The 23,679-nt window shown below is 39.5% G+C and overlaps 1 protein-coding gene across 3 annotated transcripts; it reads right to left on the bottom strand.

Annotated features, from left to right (window-relative positions):
• Positions 1-10,989: 10,989 nt before the first annotated feature.
• Positions 10,990-23,223, bottom strand: RWDD3 (RWD domain containing 3). 3 transcript variants are annotated; one of them, XM_027694326.1, is made up of 4 exons: positions 23,045-23,223; positions 16,993-17,477; positions 16,178-16,293; positions 10,990-16,079 (listed from the first exon to the last, which is right to left on the bottom strand). In XM_027694326.1, the coding sequence occupies exons 1-4, from the start codon at positions 23,049-23,051 to the stop codon at positions 15,965-15,967; spliced, it is 723 nt and encodes a 240-aa protein (XP_027550127.1). In that variant the 5' UTR covers positions 23,052-23,223; the 3' UTR covers positions 10,990-15,964. The 3 variants fall into 3 exon arrangements, with proteins under 3 accessions (XP_027550127.1, XP_027550128.1, XP_027550126.1); XM_027694327.1 differs by lacking the exon at positions 23,045-23,223 and adding an exon at positions 22,970-22,991; XM_027694325.1 differs by lacking the exon at positions 23,045-23,223 and adding an exon at positions 22,634-22,745.
• Positions 23,224-23,679: the final 456 nt, after the last annotated feature.

Here is a 23,679-nt window from a genome sequence, read left to right as displayed (position 1 = left end):
GGTATTAGACCAAACCTGTAAATTAATGCATTGGTTCATCACAATTCATTAATCAAGCCTGTGCTGGATTTAACAGACAGCAGATTATTAAAGACACCAAATTACACAGACGAAAAAACCCAGCTCCCAGAGGGTCAACTGTAATGTGCATGGTTTTGCATAAAACCATAAACCTGCTATTAAATTAAAAACAGGCAAAAATTATGTCCACTGCTTATCTAAAGTAATTTTTTTTAAAAGGGATGTTACGCTAATTTGCTTCTTAACTGGTCCTGGTTACAGAGCAAAGGACTAAAGGTTAACGGCAATGGCTCCTCTGATGCTTGGTTAAGCAACTTACACTAACATATCCTGACTGAGGTGAAGAAATTAATGAAATTACTACTGTAATTCATTACTAATGGAAAATTGTCAATGCTTTCAGACAGCAGTTCACACAAATTTTCTGCAGACATGAAGACCTAGTATAGTGACTCATGCTCTTAGACTTGCTACTCTTATGTCAAGTCCTGGCACCATTCATCACGGCCGAACTTCATGCCATGCTATCCAGCAAAGTTGAGCAACCTTTGATCTCAATAGCTGAGTTCTTTCTGCTTCTGTGACACGGGTTTATGAAAAAAGAAAAAATAACATGTAATTTTCAGCATCAATCTATAGAATGCTAAAATAAAGAGAGGGGAGAGGCAGAATCACTGCAACCAGCATCCACAGTATATCAAACATAAGAAAGGTCATAATTTTTCAACTAATGGTGCCAAAAACAAACAGTGTAAATTAGCATAAAGTTTATATATCAATTACCAATTTAAAGGACAACTTCTATAACAAACAGTGAACATTAACAATTAGTGAAGATTTTGAACAAGATTGTCCTACAATGTTGTGCTACATAGTCCTGCTTTCCCTTTATATTCTTCACTAAACCACAAAACAGAACATCAGAGTAAGCTAGGATAGCAAAATTGTCCATCCCAAAAGAGAGATTCGTCTGTGACTACCGTAACAGTTGTCATCTACAGATAGCAAGAATATGTTATATTTGGTGACTTTGACTATATAAACAAAGTATTTAATATTACTTGACTGCATATAACATGAAACTCCTAACAAGAGCATTCTTTTATGTTAATTTATAGGACAATGTTAATTTATAGGCTATTGTTTTATGGTTGTGGAGTTATGCTGGGAGGAAGCTAATAATCTTTACAATCTTCCTATTGATTTGCTCTTTGCTTGTGAGCAAGAAAGATACTCTTTCCGATGGCCATAAATACCCAGGAGATGAGAATTGTGCAGCACACTTCCCAAAGGAGCAGCAGGGTTAAATTTATGCAAACAAAAATTAAAGTTTGAATATCAGTATTGTTTTCCCCCATGAGGAAGAGCAGAATTAAAAGAGGTAAGGAAATCCCTACCCATATAGGAATTCAACAGAGCACATCCAAAATGGCTTGCACTATTCTGTGCATCCCACCATGTGAAATGGAAAGATCTGGCACAATGAGAGTAACATCAGCATAGAGAGCATTTTTAAAGGAAGAATAGAGCAGATTTGCTGTCACATTCTTCCCTCCCTGTGGGGAGTGGGGCTCTGTGGATGTCATTCAGCAAGCACGTCCAGAAAGTCCCTGTACATCACCTACTTTAAGTGATATATGATCTCCTCAGGAGAAGCCATTGAAAGTAAAAACCAAAAGAACGTTGTCCAGGGAAGAGCCCCTCTGCAGATGGTGCCCATTCTTTATAATTGTTCCAAGCATCCCATCGGCTGCTTAGAGGGAACAAGTGCCAAGGCAGACAGGACCCCCATGCACTCCAAATGGTATTTCTCAGGCTAAACTGAGTTCAAAAATTAGCATTTCTCATAACTCAGGGCAGCATATATAAGAGCTCTTATTCAAACTCCAGCTAGCCTGGCATCACAGTGCACACCGAGAGCAAAGCAGTGTGTGAGAAGGTGTCTGCCTGCTCTGCTTTGCTGTTGTCACTCCTATGGATTAATACAGCAGCAGAGCTCAGAAATGCAACCTAGAAATCACAGGAATGGTAATGTCTTCGTGGAAAAAAAGATGCTCAAAATGTATTTAGTGTAAAAGTCTCTGGTTATGTTATTTAATACATAAAAATCTAAGCTAATTCTCATTAAAATCAGACAAGTATTGCCTTTGCATACACATCTCTACTGATAGACTATAACATACCATATCAAGTACAATCCTTTTCCCAGTACTACAGACCAAACCTTCAAACACTGTACTCATAACATCTTAACAATGCAAATTAGTAAATCTTCTGTCAAATTTTTAAAAAATTATTTCATTTTTATTTTATATTATTTTTTTATTTTTAAAGCATTCTTTTGCAAACCCCACTCTAGTATTCAGTGGGATGGTACACACAGTCCCATTCTTTATGCCAAGTGTCCCAAAATACCTGGGGGGGTTAGGGAGAAACTTATCACACATATATAACACTGCTGCAACTTCCCTATACTACAAGCAGGTGAAAACAACAACAGGTTTAGGAGCAACAACAAAGTACACCTTCTTAGCACTATAAAAATTACAAAATGATAATGCTGAATGTGTTCCTTAATTATATAAAACTCTGCAAAGAATAACATAATTTAAATTTATTATTCAAATGCTTTTAATTTATGACAGACTGCTGCTTCAAATGCAAGTATTAAATCTCTATTAGATTCGTTGAGGTAAAACACTAATATGCATGACTGAGGTCTTAAATTTCTAAGCAGCAATAGTGTTTGCTAGATGCAATAAGGATTACCTTAATTAAAACACTATCCTCAGCATCTCAGAAGATTTAATCCAAATCTTTATATAGGGCACATTCATTATCTATCTCCAGTTAATAAAAATATGACCTACTTTGGTTACATTTTAGAATTTAACGTTGATTACCATTTTGTTAATAGAAATAAGATACTAAAGACTTTAAAGACAAGCCAAAAGCAATTTTGCCAGCCTAATTAAAATACTATTTAATGGCCTCAGAAGGAGCTTTATATTTATTCATAACTGTAGATGTAGACTTTTTAGAAATGTTTTTAAAATATTGAATTAGACAACAGACTCCTAAAAATATACCTAAGAATAACAAGTGAGATTTATAACCAATGGGCTTAAAGCAGAGCCTAAAGAGATTCAGAGAAGAACTCCTAAACCCCACGGGGACACTTTCAAACATGCGAGCTGTTCTGATAAGCTCAACAAGACTCTGCACTTCTGTAGGAGGAGGCCCATACCATGTGTCTTTGCAGAAGCAAGGCTTAAATTAATCATAACACTCCAAATGTAGCATCAAGTTACTGCTAAGTAGTAGTTTCCAAGGAGACATGATGCTTATCAAAATACTCTGATGCGCTGCAGGCTGCCGGATCTAAGACAGCATCTGAATGGGTTAGTGCACTTCTTAGCAAAATGCAGCTTATTCTGCTTTAAATCAGGGACACAGGAGGCTCAGCGGGAAGGCAAAGTTTTGGGAGAGCAGGGGGAGCATACACACACACCATAAATGTTCTCTTGTACCTACTACTGCCATAATAAACAGGATAAAGGGGGTAAAGAGAGATCACAGCCAGGCAAAGCATGTGGTCAGACACCACCTGGGCCACCACTTCTCCAGAGCCAGAATCCATTCACCTCCTTGGATTTCTCAAGCCCATGCACAAAGTTGTCTTTTCACAGCATTGTTCAGGAAAATGTAGTCTCTCTGTACATATCCTCTTCTCCGTACAGAAAGGCTGGACAAAGACATGCATCCCACAGAGACAGCATGTCAGGATTTGTCCTACAAACCCCCACAAAGTTGTAATTTACAATACCCTAAAACAAAATACTTATTTTTGAAGGTAAGAATGTCAAGCGACAGCTGAATCCAAAGCCTTGTCCATTTATCATCAATAAAAATTCTAGCATATAGTTTCTCTTGGAAAAATTAATTCAGATTGGACACATCTAGCTGTTATTGGGTTTGTTTGTTGAAAGGTTTTGAGGGATGAAAGAATCATGCTGCTTTCAATACAATGTTTATGGCTTCCTACTGAATGTGATTATGAGTTCCTACATTGTAAACCTGAATGTATTATGGGTGAACAATGCCACAAACCTCTCACCAGGGTTCTCACCACAAGAGGCAATTCCCAGTTTAATTAAAGTCAGCACACACTGTTTTCTCTTGATCTCCATCACAGAGAAGCCACCTGCTCCAACAAGGGGGATTCACACAGTCAGCGTGAATCTGAAGTTTACAAAAGGTTTACAAAACCTGGAGTTTACACAGGTTGGGAGACCAAGTGGCAGCTTCAGACGGAGCAATACTGCTCAGAGGCGGCTGTGGGGAGACATACGGAAGCCTCACTGCAGCCTGTGATCTCCTCCCACACTTTCTGCTCTAACACACTGTGCTGTGTCTGGCACTCTCTACTCCCTTCCCTCACACTGGTTTAAGCATCAGCTTCTAGTCCAATATCTTTTTCCTTCTCCCTCATTCAGTATTTCAACTCTATTTCTTCTCTACTTCATAATTTTTGCTGGCCCTTTATTGCTAAAAAATTATTAAAAAAGCTCTTTCCCAACTCTCAAGTACACTTTCTGAAAAAAAACAAGGGTAATGATGCACTTTCTTAGAACCATAGAAGATCCTGAGTTGGAAGGGACCCACAGAATCATCAAGTCCAACTCCTGGTCCTGCAAAGGACCACATCAAAATCACACCATGTGCCTGAGAGTATTGTCCAAATGCTTTTTAAACTCTGTCAGGCTTGGTGCCATGACCACTTCCCTGGGTGAGTCTGTTCCAGTGTCCGACCACCCTCTGGGTGGAGAACCTCTTCCTAATATGCAACCTAAACATCCCCTGACTCAGCTTCATGCCGTTCCCTCGGGTCCTGTCGCTGTCACTACAGAGAAGAGAGATCAGTACCTCCTCCTCCACTTCCCCTCATGAGGAAGCTGTAGACTATGATGAGGTCTTGCCTCAGTCTCCTCTTCTCCAGGCTGAACATCGATTTTGTCATGTTCAGTCCAACAGCAGCAGCTGTTGCCAACAGCCAGCTTGGCTGCCGTGTGCCCATGGTCAGCAGCATCTTGTTCTGTCCCTCCACAGCCTCCCAATGCACCCACTGCCACATGCACCTGTGGGGCTGTTCTCTGCAGCCCTCAAAAGCTGATGGCCGAACGTGAGGAGTTAATTTTATCAGAGAGGCAATTTCTTAAGCCTAAAAAAAACTGATGACATTAGAAAGCTCATTGTAAATTTTACATAAAGAGGCCTTGTCTCTTTATAAAGTACATAAATGTCACCCACTGGAAGACTGTTGTCACAAATGCCTCCCATGAGTGCCGGATCTGTCTGTAACATGGCATATAAGATGCTTGTTCTTCTAGTATCTGCACTTTTCAGCAATTATTAATTCCTTAAACATTTAAAATAGACCTTTTCAATTGTGCTTTCACCTCTTGAGGTCAATGCAGCAATCTTAGCTTGTGTGGCTCATAGCCCCACTTTTAACATTCATTTTCAAAGACATATAAAACACCCAGACAAACCAAGAGTCAAAAGCAGACTCCTGAGGCTAAGATCTGTTTTTCCCAAAAAACTCTTCCATATGTTAATATGGAACCCTTTTACCAGGCTTCATGCATGAGACAAGGGATTCTAAAATATTCCTTATCTCGGGGAAAGCACAATAGTCAGGATTTTTCCCCTTTCAACTCTCAGCTATTCCTCTCCATGAGACCATAGGCTGCAAAGACGATAAGGAGAGTATTCTAGTAGATCTATCCCTCTCTCTTCCTCTATTATTAAGAAACTGAAAAAATAAAAAACCCATTACCTCCAAAATGGAGGCAGGCTTTTTGTGAGATAAGCCACTCCTCCACATCCACCAAAGGGATTCATATTGGTCTCAGTATCTTCTAATGGTTTCATCAGTTAATATTAAATTGGTTTCAGATAGGAAAAAAGAATTTTCCTTGCACTGCACTAAATAATTTGCCTTTATATAGACTGCATAAATACATTTCTGAAGAGGAACAAACAATTATTGTTCCATTTATATAAGTGACAGTGGATGGCTTCTCACAGATTGACAGTAGGCATCCCATACTTCCAGTATTTTGCTCTGTATCTAACTTTCATTATTTGGTCATTTTCTTACTCCACATAAATGGAAAGACATTTCATGGTAAAAACACAAAAGGATGGTGTTTTGTAGCACAAAGCTCTGGAATTAGTGTATTCCAATCTTCACAACAGCAAGACAGTCCTTTGTGTCAGGGTTAGAAATGGTCATATATAAAAACAATCCACGTAGTTTGGACAGTTGATGAGATAATGTGGCATATAACATACATGAGGTGACAGTCCCCAGAGGCACTGTCAGCATCAGTTCTCATGCAGCCTAAAACCAGCTCTGATACCCATCTAACCCCTTGTGCCTGTTACAAGGTGTCCAGGAACAGCTGCTGGGAACAGCCTCTGCCCTCTTTGCTTGAACAGAAAGAACATCACTTTCCCATTTCTTCCAGCCCCAGCTGCCAAAGTTGTTTGCTCAGTTCCAGAGCCAGCCAGACTGAAATATTGCCCCTCTGGTGTCCCTTCAGCCAGGGGCTGCACCAACACATACTGTAAGAGAAAGCGAGGGAGACCACTGCTCATAGCAATACCTGCTCCTGGAACAAGCAAACCTTTGCTCTCCTCTTCAGCTCAGTGTTGGCAAACTGAAGCCAGGTCTGTCCCGACTACAAGCACCCTCCATGGGAAGCAGTGGCTTTATCATGCCACCTATAATTTTCCAGGGAAATGACACTTCATCACTGAAAACCTTAGGATGTTGCCACCATAAGCCAATCACTCCACAAGCCCTTTAATTGCTCTCCTGTCTGCATTTACTACACAGTGTGTTGTGAAACAAAACGAACCAAAGAGCAGTATTAACCATCGCACGTTTCTGATTTTTACCACACTATGTAATGATTTTCTAGAATTGCCAAAGCTTCCTATTTCTGCAGAACTTCAGGCTTCAGTTCATCACTGAAACATCCACTCTTTTTACTTTGTAAAAGTAAAGGGGAAATTAGCACCTGTTAAGGAAACTTCCCTGTCCAACCATCCAGGAGTTTCTCTGGCAGTCATTCTCGCACCACCTGAGCTGGGACTGAAGCCCCTTCACAGCTACACACCCCACACTCACAGTCAGACTACATTTCCTTAGGGGTTCGACCCCAAGTTTCCCATAACAGTCTCAGACATCCAGACCCTTAAAATAATTTAATTGTGGTGTAATAACTAAATAACAAAATAGCAGCTTGAGCTGGTGCCTCCAAGGAGGGACCGCACAAAGGAACCCCTGGGCTCTTCTCTCCTCACAGTCTAAGGGCAGGAAAGTCTGGGGCTCTGTCTGGGGGTCGTGGGCTCCTGCCATGCCTGTGCCACAGGTCCCTGGGTCCTTTATTTTGCAAAGGGTCGGCAGTTCATGGCCTCTTCCCTCAGGTTCCAGCTCCCGTCCCCCAGAGCTCCACCAGCATCTCCCAAATTATATTCTTCAACATATCTTTGGAACAACTCACATCATGTTTGACCTTGAGTAATGACCTGAGGTTTACTGCAGGTTATTTGTTCACATACTGGTTCTTTTCAAATGTTTTGGCACATTTCAGCATTCCCTCTGATTTTAATAGGAAAAAAAGAACAAAACAAAACCTAAACCCACCCCTTACCTGTGCAGACAATAATCTCACAAATACATCTGTGCACAACCTAAGAGCTATCAATTCAGACTGCCACAAGGTATATTTATCATTAAAGTAATCTTTTCCCAGACTCTGCTGGGGTTTGTTTGTGTTTAGGTTTGAAACTTATGAGACCTACAGATTTGTTAAAAGTTCTGCTCCCCCTTCATGGTTTTGCAGAAGTACATCCCTTTTCTTTTTGCTATTGAAAAGTGGCATAAGTAGAAACTCTTCCTGCTGGCTACGAAAAAAAATTAAATCCTCATTTCTATTTAGAAAATTTTATCCCCTTGCTGCTTTTCCCAAGAGTCCCTGCAAAATACTGAGTAATGAGAGTTACACACACATCTTTCTGCTGTAGTTTATTCCATAGCAGTTGAAATTGTGTAATATTTGTTGCATTGTTTTAATGATTTACTGTTAATAAGAAATTTTTAGTGAGCTGTAACCCATTTTTACTTCAGATCCATAAGAAACCTAACAGTTAAAATATCTCTTAGAACTTTCTCACATTCTACCTAAAGGAAGGAAAACTTATTTTGCTGATAAAAATTTACCCACAACTCATTTGTTTCAACTTACCAATGAATTTATAGAAAAAAATCCAGGAATTACATGAGTAAGAATAATTTTTTCCCTTTTTTACATAGCTATTATGAAGAGCTATGAAAAAAACCCCCAGGGATTAGCTTTTCATTGTCCCTGCTACCAAGAACTATCAAGCTTTCAAAACCAGTGCTCCCCAGTACTGAACAGCTTCACTCTCTACATTCACCGTCTCCCTTTGGACCTGATTACACAGTTTCAATGTTGCTACCTTTTCCAATAGATTTGATCAGTTAAATAAATATTCTGAGCCAGTACCAGAGCTCCTGTGGGTATTACACTGTTACACACTGAACAGCTTCGAGGGCCGTTCAAAAGCTGAGACCCTAAAAATTGTCAGCATGGTGCCTGTACTTCCAAGACTTGCCTTTGCCTTTAGCAGTTCCCAATCTTCCAGCACAAAGACCTCTTTAGTGCCAGCAACACGCGCTGCTGTGTAGATATACCTGTTTTCCTCTGCTAAGCACCAACATCAGCTTCTGCAGGAGTTCAGAGAGATGGCAACTCCAGGCCAGTTTTGGGACATGTCTTTATTCCTGCTCTGCTTTATGATTCTCCTTCTTCTTATGATACATCTTTTTTTTTTTTTTCACAGCTCAAATATGTAAATGAACAGCTACTCCAGAGGTTTTATCTCTGTTCCTTTGTTTGTTTTAAAAAGCATTCCCTTGCTTCTTCAAAATTAGTCTGAAGGAAACCTGTAGCATCTTTTAGTAATTAGTATTGTAGGAAGTAAATAACAGAATTCATAGTAAGCAACTGCCAGCTCCCTCCCTGCAGCAGCCTTCAAATAACAACAACAAAAAAATAAAATAAAAAAAGGAGAAAAAAGAAAGAAATCTGGTGCAATGCTGGCATGAAAGACACACGCTTTGTGCCAAGCTCCAGGCACCGTACAGCCCAGAAACTCTGATTGACACCCTCACACCCAGATGAGTTTATAGCATTTGGCTCATCAATGCAAAGGTAAACCTGAAGTTCTCCTTTGCCACAACAATACCTCAGAAATACGAATTTCTGGGGATCTTGTAGCCAGTCTAGTGCAGTATTTTCTTTTCCTCCTGTTTTTGTTCTTTTTAGATGTGCCTTTTCTAATCCATACTTATAGGCTGGTTCATAATTGCACTGCAAATCCTTGATCCAGAATAAGTTTACAGCACTTAAATCTTGTAATGCCACTGACCACCATTATCACCCAAAATTATCTTTGTAATTGACATGGAACTGAAATACATCAGCCTCCCAAGACATTAGATACTCTTTGAGCAAGGACCATCTAACATCTCCACGCCGGGTCTCTCTAAAATCAATGCAGAAAAAGTCTCATAAAAATTAAACACTTACCTGTATTCTCTGATTCCACATATAAGCAGAATCTTTTTTCCCCAAATTGATTTGTCAACCCTCTTAAACCCTGCTTTCCTGAATGCCCATTTTGTAGAAAATCTGCTCCTGGGAGCTGCTGGTCACCATTTCCATCAATCTTCCCAACCACATGGAGCCAGAACAGCCTGGTTTTCCACTCATGAGACTTCTGTAGATTGTTGCCTCAACAAAGCCTCTGTCATCCTTGGGTCATTTGAGGACAATTCCTAAGAATTGTGCTAATTCCTCTGTGGACAGCCTGCAGCTCCTGAGTGAGGTTAGTCATCTCTATACTCATGAAAACTTCCACTACTTGTTCTCAGTTCTACATGCTGCTTCTGCTAAAAAGAGAAAATGACAATGAAGTTGCGTATTTATTTCGAGCATTTCTACTTGAAGCTTGGATACAGTAGCAACTTCTTTGCTCATATTCCCAAACTTCTTTCCAGAGAGTAATCAATGCAAAAAAACTTCCTTTTGGCTTCTCTGAGAGCCACATCACCAGTTTTCATTGCCGTCTGTTCCTTTCTAACACCTCCACTTCTACCAAATAAAAATCAGCCTCTGGCACAGCTCAATCCATACAGCTCAGCTTCTGTTCAGCATCTCACGTGGACAGTGCTCTCACAAGCAACTCAAGTTACTTTACTTTAAAAAAGAACTGCTTTTTATATAAAGATACTCATAGCACCATCTCCCATAAAAATGTACCCTGTCTTTGTAAACCACTACAGATTAATGACCAATCAGAGACAAACAAAATCATTTTGTGTTGTTTTTCTAAGTATGTCCCAGAAACAGTAAAGGTACACTGAGTTTACCACCTTCAGTCTTAAAATCGTGCCACTGGTTTTGCTGTGCCTTGTCCTCTGTGACTAGCACAAGCGTAAACTTCAGGTTATTACCCTCCATGGCACTGACATAAAAGGAGTACCAAGAACACTTTCCTGATGTGAAGCTCGGATCAAGCAGCAGTCAACCATTCCTCTTCTGCATCGCTGAAATTAACTCCCCCAAGTCTCCACTTAAAATTCCAGAAATATCCAGCTAATTCCTTCAGTGGAGCAGTTCGATGTTGCCAAAAGTGGTCCCACAGAGGCCTGCAGAGTACCCCACCTCCACCCCACAGGCATCAAAGACTCAGAGTAACACAGGGAATTGGCCTGTTAAATTCAGCTCCAGAAAACTCTGATCATTTGACTGCTTCCCATAGGTGCAGGAACGTAAAAGATGACAATAGGAAAAGAACCATAAAGTAGAGTTATTGTTCTCATGCAGAGATCTTTTGTATCAAGTTTCATCCTAAAATAGCTCTTTGCATTCATGTTATAATAGATAAAAATGCATACATATAATGAATCATAGACATTTACAATGGGAAATACTAATAAAACATTGACCCCAATTTCATCATCAGCTTTGTTCTAATGCAAGATACAAACAGATAACAGGTATTACATTAAGAAACACAAAGAAAATAAGAAGTGCAGCACTTGTTACCTTATTAGCATTAAATAAAATTATCCAAATGCATAATTAACTGCAAGTATTAAGGCATTCATTTTTAGAGTCCAAAGAATTCTTTAAATGAATGTCTTTTAGGCAAATTTTTCTGTCATTCTGAAGAGTTCTCTTCACTGTGGGTTAATACTTTGAAGTTAGACAACACAAACTAATACAAAAGCCAATACATGAACACAGCACAGAACAACAGCTGCAAAATGGCATTACCATATTCACATTTCAAGTTCCATTTATGTCTATAATTAATATAAATAATCATAACTCTTGCATAAGATAACAAAAATATGTACACATAGAAAATATAAAGCCAAAACAGAGTGCTGCCAGTGTTGCATGTGTTATGCACTAAAAGACAGGATGATAATGCTTAATACTACTATAAGATATATGAAAGTTGATTCCAGCAATTGCACTATTTCATAATATAAGCAATTTCAGTTTCAAACTCTGGCAGAAATACAGTGAGTGCAACCTTTCATCATCTTATTTCAGAGGTACTATAACATGATTATGTTTGTATTTTCACAGATAAAGCTGAACAAATCAAGGGACACTTGGTTTTAAATCACCCATATGCAGGGTTTATTAAACTATTTTTAAAGGAAACAACATAAACAAAATATTTTTCCACTATGAAGTTTCTTTAGGCTCATTACAGTATTTCTGCATATAATTTATACTAATCTGAGTGGGTTTTGTAGGTCAGAAATAAGAGACAAATGATCTTACTATAGGAAAATGAAACAGAACCACGAACCCGTAAAAATAAGCCTTATTCACAAAACAATCAAATCTACTTTCAATTATTTTTAACTGATTATGCCAAGGATTTTCATATATGAGTTCTTACAGTGTCCTGTCCTTCCTGCAACATCAAATAACAAATCAGAGTTGGGGGTGCTGCAGTAATTAATGAGACTAAATATGAAAAGCAGGTGAATTCCTAATACTGATGATGTCTCCATTAAAGTTACTTCCCTCCTCTAGATCTTTCTTGTTTTCTTAACCCAGTTTTTGTTTTCTTTACACTTAATACGCCAAGGTATTCAAAAAGACCAACCAAATCTCACTTTTGTCCTAAAAACTTGATTCTTCAAGTTGTCAGTCCTATTGCAACACCTTTCATTTTAGCCTGATTTTCAAAGGAAACTATGGTTACATATCTGTGCTGTCTGTACAGAATCATGCATGTTTATACTATGAAGTTCTCCCAGAACTTTTTTATTTAACTCATTTCAGTTAAAATGAGAGGTTAACAACCTGAAAGAAACCAAGTACCTACAACTTCAATGAACAAGGTAACAAGTGAAGAAATGCTATTCATACTCTAAAGATTCATGCAAACAATAATCAATTTATGCACAATCAACATCAGGCACTGGGGAACCCACCTGGGAGAATACTATCAGGAATGTATCTTCTGCTGGGAAGGCTTCATGTGTGCTATTGTTTAGAAACAAGATAGGCCACCAGAAACAAGGCTTTACTAACCATGCATTTTGAAGAACTATTTATAATACAATATCCACAAGAAATCTAGCTTCTTAAATCTTCTTGAATCTATAAATCATTTTTGATTTGTGGATTTCTTCTTCCTTGTAACTGAATTGTCAGATTCTGATAGGTACATACACTTCACAAACTTTTTAAACTCTGATAGGCATTCTTTAACAATGCTCAAGAGTTTTGACTTTTTCCTGCATTTTGTTTTTCTGTATCTGCATGTTTTGTTCTTCTTCTGTGTCTGCTTCAGTTCCCTTGGAGGGCAGAACATGCACCACAGTACCTATTTTGACGACTTTTGTGCCCCAGGGTCTCACAGGCTTGCCCATCTCTTTTTACAATAAATGCAAACAAACCATCAGTTAACAGACAGCTGCAACATCCTTCCAAAAGAACAGCCTTGAAAAACATTGTTTACTCGTCTGAACAGAAGATATCCTCCTACCCTTCAAAATAAGTGACTGACTGATGGGTAGGCAAAAGCATTTGCTTTAACAGAATCAGAGTGACATCAGTTTTCATGTTCTCTGCTGTCTGAACAGTATCAAGCTGATCAGATTTGTAATTCTCCTGAAGTACATCAAACCAACCAAAAAACCTGCAGTCCTTTCCTACACCGAACTTGTGGATTTGTCCAATGTAAGCTAGTGAGTAACAAATTTAACTATGGTAAAAATCCATTCTATATACTGCATTTTACAACTCCTGAAATACAGAAATCATCTAGCTTCTTACAACTTCATTTGGCAGGAAGATGAGTGCAGATTAGAAGAGAGCTGCAACTTACCCAAATCTCATTTGCTCTTTTTATCTGTTTTTTTAATTAGCTGTTTCAGAATGCCAGCTCTGGCCAAACAGTTGACCAAGAAGGCATCAGGCAATAAAACTCAAGAAAATACATCAGTTTATATTCAAGTGCAACTGGGCAACCACTGACCCTACAAATAGCTTTTCTTGTGCAGCTAATTACAGTGACTTTTCTGTAGGGAGAAAAGAATTAGTGAGTCTGCATCTAATCTTGCAAGAAAGATGACCACAACTTATGCCTCAATTATTTTTTAAGTGACATGCAATTTGAGATCACATGAGTAGGTATGCTATTCAACCCTATTCCCAAAATCAGCAGAAAGCACATACAACAGATTTATATGCGTGTTAGATATGGCCCTAGGCAGATTTTAATGGCAAAATATTGTGACATGGGTTGTGCTAAAGTACCTTACTATTCTTGTTCCAGAAATTTGGAGGGTTTTAAAGTAAAGATTTGGCTGAGGACATGAAATCCATCTGGCAAAATCTTACAACATTTAGTTTTGTAGAGAGATACTGATTATGTTTTCTTATTGTACATGCATAGGCCTTTTCTTGGGTTTGATACTTGTCAGATCCACATAGCATAAGGAGAGAGCCCCGGCATCTTTTCAAGACTATACTCCACTGACACAGAGTTTTTCAACAAAGCCATTTTACCTGAGAACAGCTCAATTCTGGAAACTATAATTTAAAATATGTTATTTTAATATTTTAAAGAGACTTCTGTTTCATTCTTCTTTATAAAAGTAAGAATTCATCTTCACATGCACTTAAAATGATGGACAATTCCTATCTCTCAGGAAGCCATTTCAAAATAATATAGAACAGATTTGTAAAACCTGTTCAACCCAGTCTGTTTTCTACTGTGCCTGAAGTATTACATGTGCTAAACATGAAAGACTCATTAAGAAGAACTTTTGCTACTAACTCATTAAATAAGCATCAGTGCACAAAATAACATGCAACATACATATTTGAGACAGTCTCTATTAGGAAAATTACCAAACTCCTTAGAAACTTCAGAAACTCTCCAATCGTCTACAACCCCTTATGCATCCGATATCTCAAAAAAAACCCTAAAAAAAGTAAAACCTAAAAGTCTTACGAGTTGGTTTTAGTTGCTTTTCTAGAATATATAAAGAAAGAGGTATGATTTCATGGTCTGAGTATGAAACTGGAAATGGTATCTTACATAATAATCTTCCAGGACAGAAACTAACCAAAGTGTCCTGATCTTCCCCCAGTACAATGGACATAAATTAATTTATACTGAATTGATCAAATCTGTTTAGTTTACAAAGAATACATGAGACAGTTGGCTTCTAGGAGTGAGTTTTAGAGAGCAGTACAGCACATGTTTAGCTACATGCTAAAACCAACTGAAATGACATTGCTAGTTACTGAGAAACTCATTACTGCAAAATTTTTATTACTGGATAATTTATCTAGCCTGGCTAGAGAATGGTTTCACGTAAAACAGAAACCAAAGGACATTAATAATTGTAATAAATAAGTATCCGATTCTCCCTAGGCAAACAGAACTTGCATAACTTGCAAAGTTTATACAATTATGTACATAATTTGTAACATTATACTAATGTAAATGTAAAACACAGACTGATTAAAAAAAAAAACAACTAAACGCTGGCCAAGGCCAGTGACCAATCCAAAGAAAAAAAAAAAACAAACGAAAAAACACTAAACCAGGAAACTTGACCGAAGTCTTGAGAGACAGAAGTCTCTATATATGCTGCTCTGACAGTTTAATTGAATCGAGATATATAAAGACGCACAGACAGTAAAACCAGATAAAATGCAAAAAGAAATCTGTAAACTATCAAAGTAAATATTACCATTGGCTTTACCTTAGCTTTTTAATGAATTTAAATTCTCCACTTAGGCGTTTTTATACATTTTAGAATTAAAACTAACATTCAAAAAGACACTTCAAGTTTTTTCAGGGCCAAAGTGACATGAGCTTTTTCTTCAAATCAATAGTCTAGCAGTTACAGTCAATTAAATGGAGAATGAGAAGTTAGCAAATGAACTCCTAAGGAATATTAAGTATATGCTGTCCTCACATATTGAAATCTGTGTTTGCTATGTTTTTACATAGAAATATCTTCATATAATCTCCCAAAGCAAAATCAATGATGCTTTCTAGCAGACCATTATCAGCAAACTCTACCATGAGAGAGAAGAAACAAAACATTGAAAAACAGGAACTGCAAAACAGAGTCTTAATGTATGAATTGCCTTCTTCTTGCAAGAGGATGACTACTTCTGGCACTTTTTGCAGAAGAGCTTTAACATTTGTCACATTAGTCCTTTTATCTTCCATCAGCATCTGTAGTCAACTACTGCTTCGGTCAAAGGTCCCATGTTTTCTTTTAATTTTATTTTAAGAGAGGAGGCACAAACTCAGAGAAAAGAGTTGTAAGTCCTGCAGTTTCAAATTCCTTTTGTAGCTCCTTCAGTGTTGAGTATTCTTTGACTTCAAATGTCTGAAACCTACATTGTAAAAGGGAAACTCATTAACATGCCCAGATTTGTCAGAATGTAATTATCAATTCTGTTACTTCTCTATCCACAACAGTACTAAATTATACCTTTTATGCTGTAATTGTACTTCTGTCTCACACAGTACACTCATCATTTTCTCTTTGCATTTCTTTCCGCTTGAGTCCACATCTACCTTACAAGTTTTCTGAAGAATCAAATAGTCCTAAATGACAAAAAAAAAAGCCAAAATATTAAATGTCACTGAGTACCTTCAAAGTTTAGTAAAAAATGCAAAAATTCATATGAAACATACAGACTTTTTTTTTCAGAACATAGCAATCAAACTTTGAAAGTGCCCATCCCAAACAGTGCATGACTGCTTCTATTCATCAGTTTGAAGTTAAGTGCAGGCTTAAGTGGTTTAGAAAAGCCAAAACATTCTCCTCCAACATTACCACAAAAACCCACCTAATGCAGTGGGACTTCATAAGTACAGACAAGAATTTAAAAGGCCAGGCATGCACGAGAAGCACCAAGTCAAGGAAAGAAACAGTTAGTAACAAGTTAGAAATATGTCTGTTATTCATTTCACACCACAATTTTTTCTACTTTCTGGGGCATTTGTAAATACAGAAAACTGAACCTAGGCATATTCAAGTCAGGAAACAAAGGGAATACAGGGGTATAGCTGCAGTGAGAAGCAAAGCAATACAGACCACAGGTCTACAGGTATCACTGGTTTCTTTCATATAGAATACCTTCTTTCTCTTAAATCAGAATAAAGTTGCTGGGCCTTCCTATTCTCATAATGATCAATTTGCTTCCAAAATCATTAATCTCAGAAAAACACAGACAAAATATTCAGACATGTAGGCTTCAGTGGTAAATCGATAGAACTAGTCAACATTCATTGTTCCTGCACCTTAATGCTGCTCCTGTCACCCTGAAGAAGAATCAATATTATCTTGCCCATGAACATCAGTCTTCCAGTCAGCCTTAGATCTGAAGCCCATTTTTCCACAGTTTTCACGTATTTTGCCTTCGCTCTCATGTGATCTAAATGCAAAAGGAGCATCCAGATACCATCTTCTGTACTTGTTCCTTTTGACAAAGTGGTTTTTTCACTGCAAACTGTTGCTGATTGCTTAATGACATCTTTAAGATGCTGCTGTATCCAAAGAATCAGATCATGTACCATGGGTTCAGAAAGATGCTTCTTTGCTTGTTCAAGTAATTTATCTTTCACGTCCATACACTGGGCCCTTGTAAGCTGGTCTGAGTTAACAGAAATATCTGGTACAGTTGATGGATAACTGACTGGTAAATGAAATAACAACTTTAAAAGTACATCTGTATCCAGCAGTTCTTTCACAGTGATTTGAATTCTAAATGAGATTCCATGCGTCTCTGGAAAATATAAAAAAAATAAACATTAATAGTTTGTTTCAAGTTGAAATGCACATATATCATTAGGTCACGTTATTTTCTCTAACAATTCCACTCAAATTACTGCAATTTCATACAAAATAAGGGTGTGGGGTTTTTTTGCAGGGTGAGGTGGTTGCACCTAATGGCTCGAGCTATACCTGCAGGGAATCCTGAAATGAAACACTTCCACAACATAGTAGAAGGAAAGTTATTAACACATTCTAAAAAGTATTCACACATTTTGGCTCTTTCAAAGTCTAGACAAGCCAGGAATAAAGAACTGTCTCTCTCAAACACATAACTCAGCTTCTATAGCTCAATAGCAGTAGCAAGGACAACTGAAAATAGAGACTTTTCTGGATGGACTCAGCACTGCCCTAACTTTGCTCCTAAAGAAATCTGTAAGACTTCTAACATCAATACCAGGCAAACAGACTTGCACTGGGTATTTTTTAAGACAACCAGTCAAAAGCAGTTCCACATTAACAAGAGACTTGGAAATAAAGAAGTAGGATTCTTTGTCCCCTACAACTCGCAGAGAAAATATGCTTAAATCTTGTCTGTCAACTCCTCTACAACGGTGGGATTGATATAATGAAAACCACTCTGTTGGATATCTGACCCTAGATACTACATATATAAATATGCCTATACTTATATAAATGTATTTTTATATATCTGCATATCTACTCAAAACCTGTAGTGTCTACTTTAGAACAGAATTATTTTCAGAGTGAAAAGGATACATATAGTATGCAGCAGGAAGGGCTAAAGACCACATCCTCCTGATAAATCATATAACCAAAGATGCTTAATATGAAAGTTGCGTACAGTAATTCCTGAAATAAAACCTTTCGTGGAAAAACAATACAAAACTTGACCAAGTGAGAAGCGAGGACAAAGACCTAACCTACTTTTGCTCCTCTGCCATGAAGTAAGAGGGTATCAATCAGATAAAAGATGATCTCCTTCAGATGTTCTCTGCTTCACCCCTTTGATGCATTCTAAGCGCTTCACCCCTTTTCTTTAAAAAATTGCTAAAATGTCAGGCTGATTCATTCTATGAGGGCAGGAGAAGCCAGATTTGAAAGGCAGATTAGAACAGAGCTGAGTTTCAGAGCAGCTCTTTTGAAGTGACTTGCGTTCTTCTCCCCCTACCTTACCTTACCTTCCTTTACATGACAGTCAGTTGAATTATGTTTGATTAGTATTGCTGACACTGCTAACCAACCTCAGTGCTCTCCATGATTTTATATTAGAAAATTACTAAATAAGTGAAAGGACCTAAAAGTTACTTGGACAGACAGAAGCACTTTAGAGAGCAAACCCAAGGGCTTGTTTCCAAACCTCCTTCCTGTATCATTCAAAGAACTCTCTAGGTCAGGGCAGTCAAAAAATAAAATCAGCAAACCCTCCAAACCCAACAATAAAAGTCTAGCAGTACTATAAAGAAGTCTCCAAATATCTACAGACCATCACTGTCTAAAGAGAGTCAAATCCAGTGCTGAAAGCAGCAATGCAAATCCAGAGAATTAAACAAAACTATACCCAACCATGCCCATACCTACAGGCACTACGTGTCAAAGTGCTGTTCCCTGCCAACACTATTCACCTCCAATCTTCCAAGATGCTATGAAAGGTTCCAGGCTATTTTAAAGGCAAATGTACTCCTCAGAAAAGCACGAGCCTTGGAAGAGACCCTCGCACATGGTCAGTAGCTATGCAGGAGGACCTCAAGCCTTCCCATTCCAATCTTTGTCTTCTGCTGCCCAGACAAATGTTTCTTCCTGGGTACTAATGATGATGGTTCCTCTGCCATTACACTCAGCACACATAGCCATAGACGCAAGAAGAAAAGACTGCACTGCATCTCCTGGGACCTCCAGCACCCTCCAGGCCACCACAGAGGGTCTCTGCACACACCTGAGCATCACACCAGACAAAGACAGTGCCTGCTGCACCAATTCCTTCAGCCACCCCTTACTCAGGGCAGCCCCACCAGGTGCAGCCAGCTGGAAGCAAGCTGCATCTGGCTGAACGATAGGAACATTATTGTACTCCTGCCTGTGAATCACTTTATTTTCAGCTATGTTGCCAAGAGATTTTAAAATGCACAACCTATATAAGAGTTGAAGAATACTACTCTATTGCCAGCTTAATTACAGTGACAGAAAAACATGTTACTTTTCTGATAATCCTCGTAGGATTTTTTCACTAGCTTGTCATAACGGATCTCACCAACTCAGAAGTAACCTAGGGATAAACAGACAGGCCAACCCTGCCCCTTCAACAAGGGCCTCCTGCTGCAGTGATCTTATTCTTAAGCCTGCAACAATCTCACACCTTTCCCTGTGATGATGAACTAATCCAAAGGAAGCAGTGCAGCCTCGCATCCCAAGGTGTATCACCCTGAGCCATCGCAAAAAGCCCATTTACATCTGCTTCAGACTCACTTTTAAAAAAGGAGAATCAGTTCAAAACCTACAGCATCCAAAGTTTATTTAAACGTTGCAGCGTCCATTTTCTGCACCAGCACTGCAGATGCCGGCAGAACAAAGAGCAAACCACCGGCACCCCACACAACCTGGCTCCAAAGGAACATTTCCTTTGTTTGCACATGCTACAAGGGCTGAGTTGTCTTCACAGCAACATGGTGATTATTTCTGAAATAAAAGGTTGGGTATGACTGTTCTGCTGGCATTTAATGTGCTAATCAGACTAAACTCAATACATTTTAACTCATTTTCCCCATAGCTGCATGCTTATCAGTATATTTAGCTCTAGCATACTTCAGATTTTTTCTTATGTTCCATGTCAACCAGATAGATATCCCCCTCCTCTCCTGCCCAAAGGCATTTTATGCAACACATGCAGTCTATTTTTAAATTCAGAAAATGGCACCTACTAACGTACAAGCTTAGAATATCTAAATATATTTTTATAGCAAGCTTGGTGAGCAGACCAGAAGAGAACAGATTAACAATTAAATTATGGATTTCTATCTGTAACACTAATCTTTGCACATAGATACGTAAGGTAAAAAAGATATGCTGTAATTAGTTTATTTAAATTCATCAATACATTGGTTTTAATAAAAACACATTTTACATTCTGAATACTTCATTGTTAAATTCCAGAAAGTCAAAGTTTTTACCATACCAAGAGACCTGCAAAAGAATTTTCTTACATTCCTCAAAACCATAAATCCCCAGTGGCCTCCTTTTTGATCCTGTGGATCTACACACAAATTACTCTTAATGTATTAGAGATATCACAACATAACAGTCTTACTGGAAGTTATGTCTGTGCACCGTCTGTCAACGACAATTTATATGGTTCAAAGAGATAAAGCAAATATAAGCTAATGACTACAGCAAAAGTTAATTGTATACAGACTAAAGGATTCTGTAGCTCCAACACAGGACAGGTAAATTCCAAAAGTAAGAAAAATACTAATAATCATTGTTGTAAATAATCTTTTCAATTCCAACAGAAAACTATGGAAATCTGATAAGCTTGGATACTGTATTTTCAAACTATGCCCAAAATAACGTTATTGAACTTTTTCACTTTAAGAAGATAAAGCTCAGTTGAAACATTTCATCAATCATATTTTAAAAATACAACTTTATAAAATGGCAGAATTACATGCCTACACTGGAGCAAGAGGCGTGTCATGCACTTCTAGACACAAAATTCTGTTTTTAGATTACCCCAGTTAATTGTGCTCCCTGAAAACACTGATGTCTTCATCCTTCTGAGGCTGTCTACACACACAGTTTTTAGTTAAAGTGAGTCGCTCAAAAGCAGCCACATGTAACTTCACAGAACAAAGCCATTTTCATGGAATCACAGAATGGTTGATGTTGGTAGGAACCTCATCCAACCTCTCCCCTCAAGCAGGGCCACCTACAGTAGGCTGCCCAGGACAACGTCCAGATGGCTTTTGACTATCTCCAGGGAAGGAGACTCCACAACCTCTCTGCAACCTCTTCCAATGCTCAGTCAGCCTCACAGTAAGAAAGTGTTTCCTTAATAACCCCAGTCCTCTCAGACTGAATAGACACATATGCAGACAAAACCTGCCAGCAGACCACTGCATCCATCTTTAACAGCATTGCCCAGGACTTTGCTGAAGTCCAACCGGCAGGAAGCCACTTGCTGTCCATCACTCTGCTGGGGAGCTGAGCAGCACTCTGCAATAGCTCCTAGGGCACCAAGGAAGAGTGATACAGAATACAGGCATATTCTGTGCATCTGTGTGAGTGTATCTCTCGCCAACAAATACGTAAGAGTTGTCACATCCGTGGTATGCACTACGCAAAATTTACTTATGATCTGGATCTCACACAGACACACAACACTTGCATATGCCACCTGACATTTAAGCCTGATAGTAACTGCTGTTGTACACTGGAACTACTGAGGTTCATTCTCCCTTGCTGAAGGGGCATCTTCACATCACCGCACAGCACAGACTGATAAATGTCATCCCTTAACACGACGTTCTAAACAGTGGCCAGTGCAGAAACTGTGAAGTAAAGGTGTCTACACTGACTGCATTCCTACCCTACAGCAACCAGCAGCTGACGGGAGCAAGGAGTACAGATCATCCGACCATTCCACCAGCACCAGACACATCAGCCTCAGTACCCTGTAAAAACCTACAGCCATACACATCTTGCTGAAGCTACAGAACACCTGGCACATCATAAGGCCCAGACTATTACCTTACCCCAGAAAAAGAGAAATTACCCAAGCACAGCATGGTCTCACGCTGATCTCACACACAGCAAAAGCTACACCCCAATTAAGTATTACAGGATAAACACCTGGTCCTGTTACACGTATGAGATTCACCTGGTTATCTACCTAGGTAAGAGCCAGCCCCTTCCCAGCGCTGCCCCTCGCCTGCTGCCAGTGGCTCCAGGCGCTGGGCACAGCCGGGACAGCGAAGGTCGCTAACTATAACCGAGCAGGGCCCGCTGGGCTCCGTGCCCTAAGCGCGGCAGCACCGACAGACGGCGGGTCAGGGACAGGGACGGGCGACGAGCGCCAACAGAGAGCGACTGAGCCGGTGCCGCCCGCGGAGCAGCGGGAGTGTCCGGGCTGCGGACGGAGCGCGGCCGCGTCACCTGAGGCCGCCAGCAGCTCGCAGCCGCCCGGCTCGCAGTAGATGGCGGCGAGCGCCGACAGCTCCTCCCGCGCCAGCTCCGACATGGCCGCCGGGGGCGGGCGCGGTGCCCCCTGCCGGTCGCGCGCCCAGCACCACGGCCGCCAGGGGGCGCCGTCGGCCCGGCCCGCGCCGCAGGGACGAGAACAAAATGGCCGCTCCCGGCGCGCGTCTCGCTCTTTTTCCCTGTCCCCCTCTCCCCCTCCCTCCCTGCCCGCGGTGCGCAGCGCTGTGCGACCATCCGACCCCCGGCCGGCCTCGGGCCCTGGGCGACCCGCCGGTGCGCTGCCGCACACACCCATACACAAAGATTTACTGGAATATAAAATTAGGCTTCTTGTATTCAGTCATTGTAGCTTCACAATCCTGTTACCAGCCATCACACCGAGGTCCTGCACAGCCGACAGTACCGTTAACTCCCAGGCATAATGATCTCAAACGTTCAGTACATTCCGTTATTATAAAATCACTTTTAAAAGGAAGCGATAGAGGGATTACTTTTCAGGAGAGTATACCCTGCTATTTTTAAGTCCTTAAATTCAGTTGAAATAAGAAGAAACACAGGAGCGCTGGGCCGGGAACAAGGGGGATGCTGTGAGGGAGCAGCACTGCCGGGTGCAGCCCCTGCCGCTGTCAGAAGGCTGTGCTGGAAATTAGCCTTAGAAGTGCCTCATTATATTATTAAGAACTTTCTCGCCCCGGTCTTTCCCCCTTCTCTTCATATACTTTGCATATTCCATTTTACATGTTTAAATAAAAAAGTCGATGTAAATGTCTTTTAAATTGACACTATCACAAGACATGGTGGTCCCTATGAATAAGTTACTGCACTCTGACATTTGGAAGTCATCAAATAAGACAGTATAATGTCAGCTTGATATTTTTCACACTATGAAAATATCAGCTTCATGTCAAAGATCTAAATTCCATCTTAATGTAATAAGTTTTCTTGTATTCACAGACAACTGAAAATGCTAAATATTTAAATTTGAAATGAACTTCTACAGT

This window comes from Neopelma chrysocephalum, unplaced genomic scaffold, assembly GCF_003984885.1.
Source record: "Neopelma chrysocephalum unplaced genomic scaffold, ASM398488v2 Primary Assembly neopelma1_97, whole genome shotgun sequence".
In the NCBI taxonomy this organism is placed as follows: domain Eukaryota; kingdom Metazoa; phylum Chordata; class Aves; order Passeriformes; family Pipridae; genus Neopelma; species Neopelma chrysocephalum.
The sequence above is the reverse complement of the archived record's forward strand: the minus strand, read 5'-3'. Positions and strand labels throughout refer to the sequence as shown.